The 18,693-nt window shown below is 44.3% G+C and overlaps 1 protein-coding gene across 1 annotated transcript in view; it reads left to right on the forward strand.

The window, feature by feature from the left end:
• The window catches only part of ADAM9 (ADAM metallopeptidase domain 9), a 57,444-nt gene that overhangs the window by 14,395 nt on the left and 24,356 nt on the right, over positions 1 to 18,693 (forward strand). The window contains exons 2-9 of the mRNA XM_034762013.1: positions 5,081 to 5,178; positions 8,043 to 8,107; positions 9,278 to 9,356; positions 12,673 to 12,749; positions 13,682 to 13,871; positions 16,745 to 16,810; positions 17,347 to 17,418; positions 18,236 to 18,405. Of these exons, the coding sequence (XP_034617904.1) occupies positions 5,081 to 5,178; positions 8,043 to 8,107; positions 9,278 to 9,356; positions 12,673 to 12,749; positions 13,682 to 13,871; positions 16,745 to 16,810; positions 17,347 to 17,418; positions 18,236 to 18,405 (817 nt within the window). The remainder of the gene's footprint in view (positions 1 to 5,080; positions 5,179 to 8,042; positions 8,108 to 9,277; positions 9,357 to 12,672; positions 12,750 to 13,681; positions 13,872 to 16,744; positions 16,811 to 17,346; positions 17,419 to 18,235; positions 18,406 to 18,693) is intronic.

An 18,693-nucleotide genomic window follows, 5' to 3' on the forward strand; every position in this document is an offset into this window, starting at 1 on the left:
AGTGGGGGCCGCGATCGGCCGAACCTGCCGCGTCAGCAGGTAAATAAACTGGCCCGGCCCGCCAGGGTGCTTACCCTGGTGAGCCGCGTGCCAAACGTTGCCGACCCCTGGTGTAGATTGTGGTGCCTTATCCCAGGGAAGGAAGCGGCCCTTCCCTCTGTTATCTTCTGACTGAGGATGTGACTCTCGGATACTCTTTACCCTCTCTAGACTTTATGAACAAGGGCTATTGTGAGCTGGGGTTATAGCCTTCTGGCATATCCTCCAATCAATAAATCAGAGTAACTAAAGAATGTTTTACTGCAGTATATGCACTACACCTTCCTTTTTTCCAAGAAGTGTTGTAGGTCTGTGAGTGACTACACTTTGATAGTGTGATTTGAAACTCTCTGAATGGATAGCAGGGTGTGGGAGACCGGAATTGAAAATACTCTAATTGCTTTTGCTTCCAGGCTGAGATATTGTTGGTGGAAAAGTGCCTGGGGTTCCAATCTCTATTTGTCACTGCAGTAGTGTCAATACAGAACCTGTCTGGTCCTTAAAACTAATTCTGGGTATAAGCCCAATTGTTAGTGAGGAAAATGATTAGCTTTTCAGGGCTATGAAGTCTTCCAGATGCTGTTTGCCACCTAAGATAGGAAAAGCAGGTCTTCTTTTGTGCAGGCTTGTTTTTCAGAACCTCTGTTGATCACTGTTAGTTGTAGTTTTGTAACTGTGCCCAAAGGTGTGTGAGGTGCCTTGCGGAAACAAAAAGAGAGAGAGCTTAAAGCCAATACATCTAGACATGAGCAAGCATGTAAAAATAGGAAAAGAGGAGGTGATGAGGAAGCATAGCAGTATTTCCATAAAGGCTGCTGTATTATGATCATGTGGTGGCTCAGTTTAGATGTGTGCACATTTGAAGACTTTATAAATGGATAAATATACTGCTGATTTATTGGGTCCCCTCTCACGAGCATTGGAGAAAAACTGAGTCTTAAGGAGAGATCTGAGAGGATGGCTTGGTGGATTGGAGCTGGGAGGGTGTCCCTTGCTTAGGGAGAGAAGTAAAAGAGTGCATGGAGGAGTCTGTGGGGAAAAGTAGATGAATGGGGTATCTAGATTGGCATGGCTGACAGCAGAGCGGGTGAGGGGTGCTAATAGACAAATCTAGTTCAGATACATAGCCAGGGCTGGAGTTATGTAGGGCCTTACTGATGGCAAATTTAACCAGCACTTTGTTCACAAGATCACAGTACAGTGGAGAGTTAGCTTCCAGGATACAATATTATTGTAGAATAAGATGGGATTCTGGTGATGTTTAAAACCTCTGAATTGAGACTTGAGAGACCTGGTTCTATTCCTTGCTCTGCCACTAGCCTGCTGGGTGACCTTAAGCAAGTCACTTCAATTCTCTGTGCCTCAGTTTCCTTATTTGTAGAATGGGGATAATGATACTGACCTCTTTTGAAAGGGCTTTGAGATCTGCTGATGAGAGGTGCTATATATGAGCTAGATTTTATTATTAATTGCAGTATCACAAATGTGATTTGGATTGGCCTGTCAGTCTAGTGGCAGCTTGACGTGTTGCCTTGTGGGGGACTGAAGTCCTGGTTCTGAGATGAGTCCCTCACATTCAGATCTCTTCTCCCACGAGGGGCCGAGCCAACTGCAGGCAGTCCATTGTTCTCTGACATACACAAAGAGATACATTCAGCTGTTCTCTACCTGAAGCCAGACCCTGTCAACACACTGAGAGGAGTACAATATGGGCTGGGCCGGGCCATGGAAGCCAAAGTTTAATTTAGCAATTAACTAGTTGCCATTGTACAGAGTGCCATTGTACCCGTCTGTCTGAGAGCACTTTAAAAAGGCCAAAGACGTGCAGAGTATCATGTTGTGTGGACAAAACAGACTTGGATAAACTCTCCGATTAAAAACTGGGGGTGGTTTAGGTTTGTGTCTCTCTTCTCAGTGAAGTATCCATCATTAAACATAGGGTACAGTTCCTCTCTGGGTTTGCAAGGCAGAGCTACGTATCTCATAGTAAGAGTGTCCTCCTTTTTGTCAACCCTTTCAACAATGATCCACTAGAGAGAAGCACAAAGCTGCACCATGGGTAAGTTTACCCCCCACCCTCTTCTTGTGTCAAAAATGTCTGAACTGTACTGCATAAGTGTAATATAGACAGAGCTCCCTGTCCTTCTCTGTCTGTACAGTGCAGAGTGCACTGAACAGTCAGTGAACAGCAGGACTGGTGCAGGAATCTACTAGTAAGTAAAACTCAAAGTTTTTTCTTCACTGACAAAAAGGCTTCTTTGTTTTAATGAGAACTGACATGCCTTAGGATTTTATAGTGAGATAACCAAGTGGAGACAAGGCACCTGTAACTTTTACTGCAAAGTACCTAGGGAGGCTGGACCCCATATCCTTTGTTTGCGATGGATTTTACCTAGTTTACTTCATGGTAAAACTGCAGCGCCTTGTCTCCAGTATGTTTTGACATCCGGGTTGCTGCTGCCGTGGTAAAAACACAGATTATTTGTCAGTGAAGATATAGCTCAAGTGTGAAAGGCCTCATAAGTCTACAGTGACACCTGTGCTGAATCAAGAACAGCCTTAGGGGACCCCAACTCAGATCTAGGGGGTAGCCATGGTGACACAAGGCAGTGTTGTCAAAGCAAAATGCTACTAGTCTGTGCCTAGCACACATGGACCTCGACCCCCCCAAACTGACTGTTGTTCAGAGCCAAATACTTGAACAGGAAAGGTACTCCAGAGTTAAAAATTTGCTGTCCTTTTTAAGGAACGTACCTGCTGAGCTCCATCAGCTGGACCGCAGGACAGCAGTGCTTGGAATAAAAGGGCTTTTTGGGATGTGTGTGCAGTATTAACATGGAGAGGCAGTGTTAAACTGGCACAGTGCTTTAAATACGTAAGATGTTTTGGCTTATTTTAATACCAATCCCTGTTGGAGAGACTGTCTTACCCAACTTCCTCAAAATCCCTGCAGCAAGTGGCCAAGCAAAGAGTGCTCCCAGATGTTTAAAATTTCAGTGCAGTTTGCTAGCCCTGATGATGACGAGGGATGGTATTTTTAAAGGAGCCTAAATAGTTGGTGACCCAAGTCTCATTGAATTTCAAATTCTCTTAGATGCCTTTTGAAAACTCCAGCCTACTCTCCAGTGATGGAGCAGGCCACCAGTGGGAGAGTGCTTACGTCATGGTGGTGACCCAAAATGTGACTTACAAAGCAGTAAATACATTCTGTAGTAGAAAATGGAGTTGTTCTTCAAAGCTGAGCTGCTGCTTTAAAATAAGTGCTGTGTATTGGTCAGTAGCTGCTTTATTCCCTTTCCTCCCATTGTGGCAAACAGCTAGTGTGAGCTCCAGTTGGACTGTAGATATTTCCTTGTGGAAGAACCTCAGCGATCATAAACAACAAGAATGGCAATGTAGTTTTGGAGATGAATTGTTACAGGAAATAGAAATATTTCCCTCCCTCTTTATTTTAGGTTTTAAAGCTTGTGCCCTTCTGGTGAGCTCATTGATTCCACCGTTATGTGCCAGTAAAATCTGTTGTACTTAAAACCCTTTGTGTAGCTCCCATCACCATCTTTCCAAGGGGAATGGCTGTTGGCTTAAGCACAGACCCTGGGTTTTTTTGGCTGATCATACACCCCACATGTGTTACCTTATTTTATTGCGTAAATTCATTAGAAGCATTTTATCCCAACTCAGTTGTCCAGCTGTTCTTATTAGGAAGCATCTGCATCATGTTGCTAGGATGCCTGTATAAATCCTGTATATAACAACAATATTCTATGATAGACTTTCTCCTGAAAGAGGCTACTTCTCCATTATATATTGCATGCATTCAGGAAGTCCTTAAAATGCCCTTTTGTGGCCTACTGTGCTTGAACAGCCTTTAACATGTAAAAGCTTTGACTGGCATTGCTGAGTTTTGTAGGAGTTGCTGCCTGGGTTTGCTGCTGCTACACCCTGGGGAGGGAGAAAAGTAGGTTTTAGGAGCCTCTCTAGTATAATCTAGGTAGGCAGTGTGGCCTAGTGGATGTGAATTCAGGAGACGTGGGGGTTCCATTCCCAGCTCTGCCACTGGTCTGCTGGGTGACCTTGGGCAAGTTCCTACCCCTCTCTGTGCCTCATTTTCCCCATATATCATAATGGGGTTAATGATACTGATATACAGTGCTTTGAAACATCATGAAAGGTGTAAGGTATTGTTGTTGGTATTTTAAGAGACTATCAGATTGTTGAGTCTTGAATGAGCTTCTTATTTGAGGCAGTCTGGCTGACTTAGTTTATTACTCTCCAGTTCTCAGGTGACCACTGTATTTTGTGGCAGTGTGTATTTGTAAGTCATTTTGTGGCCTGAAAGTTTTTATCCGGATGGGTGGTGTTCTGCCCTGTGCTCCCCTGCACCTGTCAGAAGCACTCTCTTCAGAAGGGAGTTGATCTTTTTAAACATATGCTGCTGCTTTGGAGTACGATACTTTCATGAACAATAGGCTGGTTGGCAGAATTTATTTTCTTCCTCTAGTCCGGTCATTAAATGCTGAGTATAAGCTTCTTAGTTTGTCCCTTTTTGATGCCGAAGGTTGGATAGTATCCTATATTTGTGTGAAGAAGATACTATACCCGATATTAAGTATGCTATCAGTGGTTAATACCTTCATTTGTATCAATTTAAAAATAAAATGTCTTAGATAGAAAGCCAGTTATAAGAGTCAGTCTGGTTCCAAATTTATCATAGGTACTTATGTGGCTCCCATTACTGTAGTATCTGAGCACCTAACAATGTGTCTATCCTCATCACACCCAGGAGAGGTAGGGCAGTGCTATTGTCCTGTTTCTACCGATAGATAATTGAGGCATAGAGAGGCTAAGTGACTTGCATTAGGTCACTCTGGAAGTCTGTGGCAGAACAGGTAATTGAACCTGGGTCTCTCAAATCCCAAACTTGCACCTTAACCCCTGGACCATCCTTCCAAAGAGAAGTTGTTTCATTCCTTGGGCATGGTCTGTCTGTTTTATTTCCTTAGTGACATGAATGTGACAGTATTTGCTTTTTCTTTTCTAGGTTTCCAGCAGACCTCTCATTTGTCTTCCTATGAAATTATACATCCACAGAGGTTAACAAGAGAGCGGCGAGCGGCCTCCAATTCCTCCTCAGTACAGGTACTTGGAAGTGTTCAAAATCATTCTCTGCTTCTGAATCAGCTTTGTCTAAAACTGGCCCTAAATTCAGTTAGTCCATCCCCTGAACAATGTAACTGCAAATGATTGCAACTGTCCAGCCTCCCACAACATATGCAAGACATTGTGCTGGCTTTCAGATGATGGTGTTTAGTGCGTCATAGACCCATCAAGCCATGTAACTTCCCCACAGTAGGACAAAGTCTGTGCACTTTAAGGCACTTAAGGCTTAAACTGACTGTCAGTTGGTCAGGATTAACAGGATTTCTGTGACCGGGGCATGATGCTGATCACAGATGCCTTGCAGCTGACTGCAGTGGTAAGCCAGTGCTTGCTCATATTGTGATAATTAATGTTGTCACCAGTCAGTTTGAACTGTCCCTTTAAATAAACAGATCCCAACCTACTGGGATAGTACCAGGCAGTGGAGAGAATAGGCCATAAAGGACCAGAACATACATGCTGAAGGAAAAACCGCATTGTCCTTTCCCAGCTGAGACGATTATATGAAAAGCACTAAGCTTCTTTCCAGGAGACTTAGAATCATGCTATTGATGGAATAATTAAACGCAGAAAGCTAATTTTGAAATAACTTTCTATGCGTGAGTTAGAACTATGCTGGAATTTGTGTCTGGAGTGTCATGTGACATAATGGGATTACCCGTATTTTGTTTATGCCTGCAGTCTGAAATCAGCAAAATGATTAAGAATGGGAGTTTCTTTATTAGCTCAGTCTCTTGGATTTTGTAGGTGTAGAAATGGCCAAGGCAGGCAATAATTTGGGAACTAAATATATGTGAACTGAGGTCTGGTCTATACTACCCGCCTGAATCGGCGGGTAGAAATCGACCTCTCGGGGATCGATTTATCGCGTCCCGTCGGGACGCGACAATCGATCCCCGAATCGGCGCTCTAACTCCACCAGCGGAGGTGGTAGTAAGCGCCGCCGACAAAAAGCGGCAGAAGTCGATTTTGCCTCCGTCCTCACAACGGGGTAAGTCGGCTGCAATACGTCGAATTCAGCTATACTATTCACGTAGCTGAATTTGCGTATCTTAAATCGACTCCCCGCTGTAGTGTAGATGTACCCTGAGAATGAATGTGCATAGTGATGGCCTTAAGTAAACCCTCATGGCTGAGTTATAGCAGCTCATAGACTTTAAGGTCAGAAGGGACCATTATGATCATCTAGTCTGACCTCCTGCACAACCCACCCACTCCTGTAACAAACCCCTAACCTATGCCTGAGTTATTGAAGTCCTCAAATTGTGGTTTAAAGACCTCAAGGTGCAGAGAATCCTCCAGCAAGTGACCCGTGCCCCACGCTGCAGAGGAAGGCGAAAAACCTCCAGGGTCTCTGCCAATCTGCCCTGGAGGAAAATTTCTTCCCAACCCCAAATATGGCGATCAGTTAAATCCTGAGCATGTGGGCAAGACTCACCAGCCAGCACCCAGGAAAGAATTCTCTGTAGTAACTCAGATCCCACCCCATCTAACATCCCATCACAGACCATTGGGCATATTTACCAGCTGAATATAAGGCCTTCCTTAACAGCCGGGCTAATGAAGGTGACATTAGTGTAGGGTGACCAGATCACCCAAGTCAAATATCGGGACGCGGGGGAGGGTGACGCGGGGGGGGGGGGGGAGGGGGGGGGGGGGCGGAGCCAACAAAAACAAAAAACACCCTTCCTCCACAAGCGCTGGAGGGAGGCCCCGGAGATGCAGGGGAAGCGCGGGGCCAGGGTGAGTGAGAGTCCGGCCTGGCCCCGAGCAGGCAGGACTCAGTCGGGTGGTAGGGAGAGGAGGGGGCGGCCCGCGGTGCCAGGAGGCGGCTGTTCTCCCCCCGCTCCCCCCCCCCGGGCTGCGGGACTCGGGAGTAGCCGCTGCTGCAGCTCCCAGTGCCGCGGGGGGAGGAAGCGGCCGATGGCCAAGCTCGGCGGCTGCGGCTCTGGCGCCCGGGCCTGCTGCGGGGACCCAGCAGCGTGCACGCTGCACCCAGCCCCTGGCCAGTCGTGTCTGGGCTGCTGCCCAGCTGGTGCTATCCCACGGCGGCCCCGGTGTGGGGGCAGCAGGCCCCAGCCCCCCCGTCCCGCTCGGGTCCTGCAGGGGAACAAATGGGGCTGGGCTGCCGATGCCTCCGCCCCGGGGCTGCCGCGGGATAGCACCAGCTGGGCAGCAGCCCAGATGCGACTGGCCAGGGCTGGGCGCAGCGTGCACGCTGCTGGGTCCCCGCAGCAGGCCCGGGCGCCAGAGCCGCAGCCGCCGAGCTTGGCCATCGGTCGCTACCTCCCCCCGCGGCAGTGGGAGCTGCAGCAGCGGCTGCTCCTGAGTCCTGCTGCCCAGGGGGGGAGAACAGCCGCTGCCTGGCCCCATGGGCCGCCCGCCTCCTCTCCCTACCACCCAACTGAGTCCTGCCTGCTCGGGGCCAGGCCGGACTCTCACTCACTCCAGCCCCGTGCTTCCCCTGCGTCTTCCGGGCCTCCCTCCAGCGCTTGTGGAGGGAGGAGGAATGGTGAGCCTGGGGTAGAGGCGGGGATTCGGGGAGGGAGCCAATCAGGGGAGGAGGGGGCAGAGTCGGGGTGTGGGGGGGGGCACGAGCACTTCTGGGCTCTGGAGCATTTCCTTGTTTGTCCAGTGTCCCGACCGCACATCGGTTGGGACGCGGGACAAACAAGGAAATATCGGGACAGTCCCGATAAAATCGGGATGTCTGGTCACCCTACATTAGTGGCACATTTAGAATAACTGGTCATGTGGTTGCTGTTTACTCCAGGGTTTTGGATGATGGTTGAGAGAGCATTTTTGTTATTACAACGTGTAAGTGTTCTCTCTTTTGTGTTCAGGACAAGATGTCATATGTTATTCATGTAGCGGGAAGGAAACACATAATTCACCTAGAAAAAAACAAGTAAGTGACTCGTCTTTCCCTCTGGCTTCTGGTAACTGTGCCCTGGGATTATTCACTTCCTATCAACTGCATTAGATCTTTCCAGTCCTGGATGCTGTTTCCAGGTAACATGCTGTTTTCAGTCCTGGAGGTGGTGTGTCCGAAAGTGTGTTGGCACATTAGCTCTGTTAAACCTGTACAGGGAAACAGTTGAAAGTGGACTAACTCTCCCTCCCTCCCTCCCATCCCCCCACAGTAGGGTACCAACTAAACATTTTTCTGAGCTGCTTTGATGATGTGGTGATCAACCTCAAGTACAGGAAGGGGGATCTGGGCAGGGATTAAAAGGACCCATCTCACTTCAAACAAAACACCTACCTTTTTTAGCTGCTGCCTTTTGGCTTCTACAGTTTTATTTTTAAATTCTTTCCCTTGTTGCTGTGGTCAAGATCCATGCAAATGAGGAAACTGGCTGTAAACACACACTGAACATAGAGATATTTTTTTCTCTAGTCTTTGTATAGTGATTTTTAAGGCTTGTAACAACAATAGGTTAAAATCAGTCAGAAGTGTTTTTTTTTAAGTTGATGTTCCTCATAATCAGCATTTGTAATAATAAACAAAAGAGACAACTTGGCCAAACTCACTAGGCTGTGGGGTCTCAGGCTGTCATTCATCAGATCCCCGGTCCTCAAAAGCATGGGGATTTGACTTCTCTGCTTTCTGGCTGCTTGGCCATCTTTGAATTCAGTACTGGGTCACCCTTTTTAAAAATATTTCCCAATATGCTTTCCTTCAAAACTGGAGATAGAGAAGCCAGCCGCAGCCAGTCGGCCTCTGACTGCTGCACTTTTCTATTCCCTGCCTTACAGCTAGTGAGCATTTAGCTCTGTTTTGATGTTGTCTTTTTGTGTTTCATCCCTGAGGAGGTGGTAGATTCTTGCATTAAATCTCCTATCTCAGTACCTTGAGTTTTGCCATAGTATAGTTACATAGAGGAATAGGTCCTAGTAACTGCATAATTCCTCAGTGGTTCATGGTTGTTGGTTTTTTTTTTTTTTTTTTTTTAATATCAGTTTCCTTATTTCAATACAGATTTTTCAATACTACCACTATTGACGAGGATCTGTTTGTTTTCTTGTTGCATCAACATTTTTGTGTTTCTCCCCTCCCCTGCCCCCATTTTTTCAGAGAATTTTTACCCAAAGATTTCACAGTATATACCTACAGTGAGGAAGGGAAGTTGCAGTCTGAAAATCCGGACATGCAGGTGGGTTTTCTTTCTTTTGTATCCTTGTTGAAGCAGGGTGATTAGGACTTCATAATTCTGCATTATTCAAGAGTGATGTATTAAGAAACTGACTGGAGCGTCTTCTAAAGGAGTAGGTTCTAATCTGCAAAATGCACAACATATTTCACTCCTAACCTGGGAAGATGCCTTGAGATTTAAGATGGGAATCTGGCCCCTGGCACGTAACAGTAGAAAAATCACACTTTTCTGTGATGGGTGGGGGGGCAGGCAGGTGGGTGTGCACTCACGTTTTATTTAAAAAACTGGATTTTTCCTGTTTGTGTGTGTGTGGTTTTTTTTTTTATCTGAATTTTTTAATTAAAAAAGGAAATACTTGTCTTGATTAACCATTGAGCGTCTTTTCTGTTTATATTCTGGTTATACTGGTATATTTCTATACTGTAAGTACAAGAGCAACATAATGTTTCTATTGTTCGCTGAACGCCACCTCCCCTTCCAGGGCATTGGTCCTGTCTGCCATGCGTCAGAGCAATCAAGGGGGACAAAACACCCTGTTGGCAGTTCACCTTAATGACTGTCAGATATAACTCTTTATGACACTTTGAAGCAGTATAAAACCAGATATAGAATATAACAACTTTCATGGACTGTTTCCCTCTTAGCCATACTCCTCTCCCAACTGCTTGGATCATTAAATGTTTGCGATCCTATAGCACTAGTGGTCCATGGATTATAATCAGAACTACTTAACTAGAAAAAGTGTGCACAACTCTTCTTCCCATATGGACTGCTTCCACCCCCGTTGCTTCACCAGATGGCCATTAGACATTACATTTTCAAAGAATGATTAACTGGTTTCATGGAACAAACACAAATGGTGCCTCATGTCATAACAAGTATATGCGCATTTTACTTTATCCACCCTTCCCTTGTTTAAAAAAAGTCTGCTCTGTTGTTTGTGTGTGTGGTGTGATGCACACTATCTCTTGCTTGAAAATGGAGCAGTTGAGTTTTTTGGTTTTCCCCTCCCTCCTTTGCCTTTCTATGGAAAGGCAGGTATTTGAATCAAAGGAGGAACACAGTTTGTGTTTATAGTGAGGCTTTAGTTCAGCCAGAGGCCGTGACAAGCCCTGTTGCTCTGGGGATTATTACATGCTTTAAGAACTTTGTAAGGCACGAGGCCAAAGAACAAATGATTTCAGCCGCCTGACAACTACAGTGATCTCCAAAAATATGTCTACTAGAGAACCTTAGAGCTACAGATGCAATGCAGTGAACATTCTGTGTGGCACAGAATGAAATGCATTTGCCTTGTACTCGCCCCCGAGGATAATTTACAAAACAGGGCCAGGTCGAGTACAGAGCATGTTGGGCATGCCCTTGTATGGGTTTTTGTGTTGGGGGTGTGATGTAAATCTTGTGTATTTAGTAGGCTGTGAAACCACGTTTCGCTCCCAGGGGATGGAATTGCTGCATTAGAATGGATCATTTTGTGTCTTGTCTTGGGATCTCATTGGAAGTCAAGCTTGAGTGGATAATGGCTTTCATCTCACATTGTTCTGTTTTCCTGACAATGCCTCGTCAGGGCTGGTTGAGGCATGCTTAGGCAGCACAGAGTGTCTGTCCATTGGCAATAATAGCAGATATTTACTTCACTCTAGCCAGAGAGAGGCTATACACAAGCCAAAGAGTGTATCATGCAAAATTCATTCCCGGAAGGCTGAATGGCTGACTGGCAGGGCTTAAATTCAGTTAGAGCTGACCGGAGCGGAGCTCCAGTAAATATTTTCAAACCTGCAGGAGCCTTGGTGCCTGGAAATACTCGGGGAGAATTTAAGCCCTCCTCACTGGCTCACAGTGACTGGGTTGAACTTAAGATATTTCTTGTGGGTGGGGTGGGAAGGGGACAACAAACAACATTGAAGTTGGACAGCTCAGCTTCAAGTCCAGAGACTGTTCACAGATGGTGTTTCAGAGCCTGGTTGATTAATATTAGAACAGACATTAGGAGAGTAGACTTAAGTGTAGACATACCTGTAAAATCTTAAAACTCTACAGCCTCTGTAGCCTTTCAGTGTAGACCAATGGTTTTCAACCTTTTTTTCATTTGCACAATCCTAAAAAATTTCAAATGAAGGTGCGGACCCCTTTGGAAATGTTAGATCTAGTCTGCAGACCCCCAGGGGTCTAGGGACCATAGACGGGTGGGATTCTCCCATCAGTGTAGCTAATCCACTTCTCTGAGATGTGGTATCTAGTGTGATAGAAGAATTCTTCCGTCAACCTAGCATTGTCTACACAGGGACTTAGGTTGGCTTAACTACTCCGCTTAGAGGATGGATTTTTCACATCCCTGAGTGATGTAGTTATGCTGACCTAATTTTCTAGTGTAGGCCAGGCCTAAGAGTATATTTGCTAGTGTTCAGGTAAGTGAGCTAATGGGGTGGGATTTAGGCCTGGTCTGCACTAGAAAATTAGGTTGCCATAACTATGTTGCCCAGGGGTGTGAAAAATCCATATGCCTGGATGGCATATTTAAGCTGACCAAAGTCCCTGTGGAGACTGTGCTAGGTCAGTGGAAGAATTCTTCCATTGACCTAGCTGCTACCTCTTGGGGAGGTAGATTACCTACACTCAGGGATTAAATTCTCATAGAGTATTTCATAGAATCATAGAATATCAGGGACCTCAGATGGTCATCTAATCCAACCCCCTGCTCAAAGCAGGACCAATTCCCAACTAAATCCCCAAATGGCCCCCTCAAGGATTGAACTCACAACCCTGGGTTTAGCAGGCCAATGCTCAAACCACTGAGCTATCTCTCCCCTTCCCTTCCTATTTCCCAGAGCCTCCCCATGCCAGGAAAACTCCAGGGGGGTTGAAAATATTTACCGGAGCTCTGCTCCAGACAGCTCCAGCTGAATTTAAGCCCTACCTACACTGACAGGGGACTTGTACATAGTGTTTACACTGAAGCGCTACAATGGTGCAGCTGCACCGCTGTAGTGTTTTAAGTGTAGATGTCCCTTAGACAAATTCAGTAGTGCTGAATTGCTGGTCCTGTTGGGCTGTGAAATGGACCTGCAAGTACTAGGAGGCTGGCTTTCATTGTGTTTAATAATAATACAAGCGTCCTAGAGCATCTGGTATTTAGATTAACTCCACATGTTTACACATGTGTGGCACCATCTTATGCACGTACTTCTTCAGGTTAGAGAATGAGATCTCATCCTAACGTTAGTGCAGCAAGGTGAACAATAGCAGCAGTTGTAGTCAGTTGCATTGTGTAAGTATAGAACTAATACATAATTAATTTCTTTATTTTTTCCCTTAGGAACACTGCCACTATCAGGGATATGTGGAGGGGATACCAGATTCTATTGTTGCTGTCAGCACTTGCTTTGGACTCAGGTAACAGAACTCTTCTTGTGTATGTAGTTATCACAACTATGCATTGTTATAATCCAATTCTCCGAAACAGAATCTTATTCTCCTGTTGACTTAATTAGTTTTGAGCCAAACTGTATTTCATCTGTTGGTGCTGGGCTGCATGAGAGTATTGTGTTTAATTAACACCATCATGTTTTTGCAGTCTTTTGTTGATACAAAACCAACAAATATTTTGATTAAAACAAAATTATTTGATTGGTGTGACTACCGTTTGTCCTCAAAACTTCCAATCCAGAATTCCTCCCCACCCCTCCAAAACAACTGACTTCACTGTTCAGCCATCAGTAAATCCAACAGAATTGTTGCATCTGTAGTTCTTAGTATTTTTACAATCTTGTATAGAAAGTTAATTTAAATGATCACTTTTGTATTGTATGCAATTATTCCTTAGTGTTAGGGAGTTTTAAAATAAAATCTTGATTAGCAGTTTTACTGAGACTTGACACTTAAAGTATTTTATGATCAACTTTAATTTGAAAAATCTTTGACCTGAGGTAATTTCAGCACCTTTAGGATTTTCTTGATTTGTCTATTGACATTCACATCACTGTTTACTGCTTTGCTGTTGCAGAAATGTAAATAGCAACATTAAAGAACTGAAACATTTCTGTTTTCAGAGTCGATGATTAAGGCCTTGATACTGCAAACTCTTATGAATATGCTTAACATGGCACATGTGGATTGTTCCACTGAAGTCATGAGGCTGCTTGCATGCTTAAAGTTAAGCACAGCGCACAAGTGTCTGCAGGAGTGAGGCCAGATTTGTTCTATATTTCTTTCTGTAAGATGTTTGTTGTTCCCTCCCCCATCCTTCCCAAACGTCTTGATAACGGCAGCCTCTGGATTTAGTCTAGTAGTTACTTGGTGGTAATGCGTATTAATCCGATTGTTAGGGGACTGCTGCAAGTGGAAAATGTCACATATGGAATTGAGCCGATGGATTCCTCCTCTGGCCTCAAACACATTATATATCGAATGGAGGATGTGAAGAAGGAGCCCATGATGTGTGGAGTTAACAACACAGCCCCTGAAAGAGAACACACAGGGGATGAGCATCCTCCCAGCATGACTCAGTTGCTGCGAGTGAGTATTCTAGTGTCCTCTCTGCACTGCAATTTGGAATTGCTTTTATGACTGTTCAACTAATAAGATGGAAATGGTGTATGAGGTTTCTCTCAGAGCTTACCACAGTTAAGGATTCTGACTCAGGCATTTTTCTACCTGCTCTAAGAACTCCATAAGTCTATCATATTTGAACAAAATGGTTACAGTTTCCTCCAGGCTGTATTAGTATAAACAAGATTGCTGTAGGATAGATTGAGATGTGTTGACAGAGCTGCATGACGGGGGGATGATGAGGGCAGGAATGCTGCTGTTAGGACTGAGGCTCATCAGCAGAGTTCTGTGTCAGAAGCCAGGATGGCTGAAACTGGGACTGTAACACCATTCTCATAACCAGCAAAGTAACAAAGTTTGTTTGGGGTTTCTTGTTTCACTTAAAGTTTAAATTTGAACTAAAAAGATGGTAGCAATAAATTGTGTGAGGCATGTGAAAAACATGTATGCTTATTCTCTTTACAGCATTTGTTAGCAACTACTGACAATTAATATTTATCACAGCTACTGCCATTTTCCCTACTTCATCTACAGAGAAGTATACATTGCCTTTCTAAAAAAAAAAATGAATGGGAATAAAAAAAATCCCTTACTTTCAAAATTTAGCAGGACTTACTGGTTATGTGGCCAGTCTTTAGTCAAAAACATGTGCAGAGCAATTATTACTTTGCATGAGGTTTTTTATTTGTCTTTTGTCTTTTGGGTGTGTTCTGGATGTGCAGAAAGAATAGCAAACATGGCAGGCGACCAGCTTGGCTTAACAAAGAAATCTTTGGTGAGCTTAAAGACGAAAAGGAAGCTTACAAGAAGTGGAAACTTGGACAGATGACTAGGGAGGAGTATAAAAATATTGCTTGAGCATGCAGGGGTGTAATCAGGAAGGCCAAAGCACAATTGGTGTTGGATCTAGCAAGGGATGTGAAGGCTAATAAGGGCTTCTACAGGTATGTTAGAAACAAGGAGGAGGTCAGGAAAAGTGTGGGACTATTACTGAATGGAGGAGGCAACCTAGTGACCCATGATGTGAAAAAGCTTGAAGTATTGAATGCTTTTTTTGCCTCGGTCTTCACATCTGCCAAGATCAGATCCCAGACTGCTGCACTGGGCAGCACAGTATGGTGAGAGGGTGAGCAGTCCTCCGTGGTAAAAGAACAGGTTAAGGACTATTTAGAAAAGCTGGACATGCACAAGTCCATGGGGCTGGAACTAATGCATCTGAGGATGCTGAGGGAGTAGGTTGAAGTGTTTGCAGAGCCATTGGCCATGATCTTTGAAAACTCATGGCGATCGGGGGAGGTCCCGGAGGATTGGAAAAAGGCTAATGTAGTGCCCATCTTTAAAAAAGGGAAGAAGGAGAATCTGGGGAACTACAGTCTCAGTCCCTGGAAAAATCATGGAGCAAGTCCTCAAGGAATCCATTTTGAAGCACTTGGAGGAGAGGAAGGTGATCAGGAACAGTCAACATGGATTCACCAAGGGCAAGTCATGCCTGACCAACCTGATTGCCTTCTATGATGAGATAACTGGCTCTGTGGATATGGAGAAAGCGGTGGATGTGATATATCTTGACTTTATCAAAGCTTTTGATATGGTCTCCCACAGTATTCTTGCCAGCAAGTTAAAAAAGTATAAATTGGATGAATGGACTATAAGGTGGATAGAAAGCTGGCTAGATCGTCAGGCTCAATGGGTAGGGATCAACAGCTCAATGTTAGTTGGCAGCCGGTATCAAGCGGAGTGCCCCAAGGGTTGGTCCTGGGGCCGGTTTTGTTCAACATTTTCATTAATGATCTGAATGATGGGGTGGATTACACCCTCAGCAGGTTCGTGGATGACACTAAGGTTGGGGGAGAGGTAGATACGCTAGAGGGTATGGATAGGGTCCAGAGTGACCTAGACAAATTGGATTGGGTTAAAAGAAATCTGATGAGGTTCACCAAGGACAAGTGCAGAGTCCTGCACTTAGGACAGAAGAGCCCCATGCTCTGCTATAGGCTGAGGACCGACTGGCTAAGCGGCAGTTCTGCAGAAAAGGACTTGGGGATTACAGTGGACGAGAAGCTGGATATGAGTCAGCAGTGTGCCCTTGTTGCCAAAAAGGCTAACGGCATTTTGGGCTGTATAAATAGGAGCATTGCCAGAAGATCGAGGGATGTGATCATTCCCCTCTATTCAGCATTGGTGAGGCCTCATCTGGAGTACTGTGTCCAGTTTTGGGCCCCACACTACAAGAAGGATGTGGAAAAATTGGAGAGAGTCCAGCGGAGGGCAACGAAAATGATTAGGGGGCTGGAGCACGTGACTTATGAGGAGAGGCTGAGGGAACTGGGCTTATTTAGTCTGCAGAAGAGAAGAGTGAGGGGGGATTTGATAGCAGCCTTCAACTACCGGAACGGGGGTTCCAAAGAGGATGGAGGTGGCAGATGACAGAACAAGAAGCAGTGGTCTCAAGTTTCAGTGGGGGAGGTCTAGGTTGGATATTAGGAAAAACTATTTCACTAGGCGGGTGGTGAAGCACTGGAATGTGTTACCTAGGAAGGTGGTGCAATCTCCATCCTTAGAGGTTTTTAAGGCCTGGCTTGACAAAGCCCTGGCTGGGATGATTTAGTAGGGGTAGGTCCTGCTTTGAGCAGGGGATTGGACTAGATGACCTTCTGAGGTCTCTTCCAACCCTAATAGTCTATGATTCTATGATTACATTAGTAAAGCACTTGTTTTACTGAGTGTGAAATATGAGCATGGATTAGGATGAGCTCACTTTGTTTTTACAGATGAACTTGGTAAACTTGTAGTTAACTACAAAGAAAATGTGTTTTTTTTTTTTTCCTTCCTGTTTGCAGAGGAAAAGAGCTATACTTCCCCAGACAAGATATGTGGAGCTGTTCATAGTTGTGGACAAAGAAAGGGTAGGATTATATATTGTTTGTTCCTTAGTTCTTTGCTTATGGCGGAGGGAGATGTAACTTAAACACCCTCACCCCAAATAATTATAAAACATTTTAAGGCAAAGTAATGTACCTTTCTGTATTAAAACATTCTTTCAGCCTCATTACTACAAATGGATTTATTAAAAGACAATACCAGACATAACCTAGACAATTCAAATATATATAATGTTACTACATTGCAAAATAGGATATACCGTAAAACGTCAGAGGGTCAGAGCTTTACATTCAAGGATTCTAATGGTCAAAGGAGAATACTTCCCTTCCTGTTCTGCCTCTCTTGAACAGATGATGATCTGACTGCATCTATAAAGGTGCTGCCTACTAGTTTGCCCTCTTCTAGTGCTTTTTTTTTTGACAACAGTTCCAGGCTGTAACTTCCAAACATGAGACATGGAGCCTGACAATAATACTTAAAAGATCTTATTCTTCCTCTTATGTCTTATAATCATGTCAATCACATCTTATTTCCACTAATAAACCTCTTTATCTTGCAGTATGAGCTGTTGGGTAGGAGTGAAGCTGCTGTGAGAGAAGAGATGGTGCATCTAGCAAATTACCTGGATAGTGTAAGTTAAAGCTATGCTGTGTCTAAATTGGCAATAATATTGAATGTTGTAGCCTTGCAACTTAAGTGTTTAATTTTATAAATTGACCACCTTGGTCTGTTATCTTGTCAGAATGCTGCTAAGCAGGGTCAGGACCTTGTCAGTAAGTGGATGAACAAGGGAAATCCAATGTCCTATTGGAAGTGATGTTGATGATTCAGTGGGAAGCACTCCTCCCTTAGAATTACCGTTGAATCAACGACATCTCACCATGGAGCTAGCGGGAGCTGTAAGGTGGTGGTAGTATTTATTTACTTTGATTGAGGTGGATTCTCCATAACAGGAAATCTTGAAATCAAGATTGTTTGTTTTTATAAAAGATATTCTTGAGTTCAACCATAACTATTGGTTTTGAAGCAGGAATGAATTCAAGGAAATGTGGTGATCTGTATTATCCAGATGAGGTCAGACTATGATCACAGTTGTCTCTTCTGGCCTTACGAACTATGGATCTGTTGTGCTCTGTTTTAATTTGACTTTGGTTTGCTGGGGACACTATTGGTTTGTGATCAGGAGTCTTTCTATTTGTCTATCTTCAGTTTTTCTATAGCACCCTATCACTGTGGTATATAGGCACTAGTCCTTTAGCCCACTAAAATTTAATAGCAGGGCATATACAATTTGGAAAACTGACATCCTTATTACATAGGAAAACTGAAAAATTAGATTTTGGCAGTATGATTTATATATAATACTAAAAATGATTTATCCTTATGGCATGCTCATATCTGGCCATCCTCAGCTTCACTCTGCATTCCCCTTTTCTTTGCCTTTTCAGATGTACATTATGCTAAATATTCGTATCGTGCTGGTTGGCTTGGAGATCTGGAAGAACGAAAACTTGATTAGCACAGACGGAAGTGCCGGCGATGTGCTGGGGAACTTTGTACAGTGGCGAGAGAAGAATCTTGTCACGCGTCGACGACATGACAGTGCCCAGTTTGTTCTGTAAGTGCTGGGAATCTTTTTCCCTATCCAGAAATAATTTTAGGAAAGGGCTTTGCTAGGAGACTTTGCTTACTTGTATTAATTAGTAACTTCAAACATAAAGGTTACATTCAATGAAGATTCCATGGTAACGGCTTTACTATGAGCAGTCAGAAACAATCTGCTGCACATGCTGTTTACTGAAGCATTGTGAACATTCAGCACCAACTTGTTTCATCTTTCAGAAGCTTCCTCTGCCACCCACTAGAAGACAAACATCTGGTTCCTGACAAATGGGGATATCTCTAA

Source organism: Trachemys scripta, chromosome 2 (assembly GCF_013100865.1).
Source record: "Trachemys scripta elegans isolate TJP31775 chromosome 2, CAS_Tse_1.0, whole genome shotgun sequence".
Taxonomy (NCBI): domain Eukaryota; kingdom Metazoa; phylum Chordata; order Testudines; family Emydidae; genus Trachemys; species Trachemys scripta.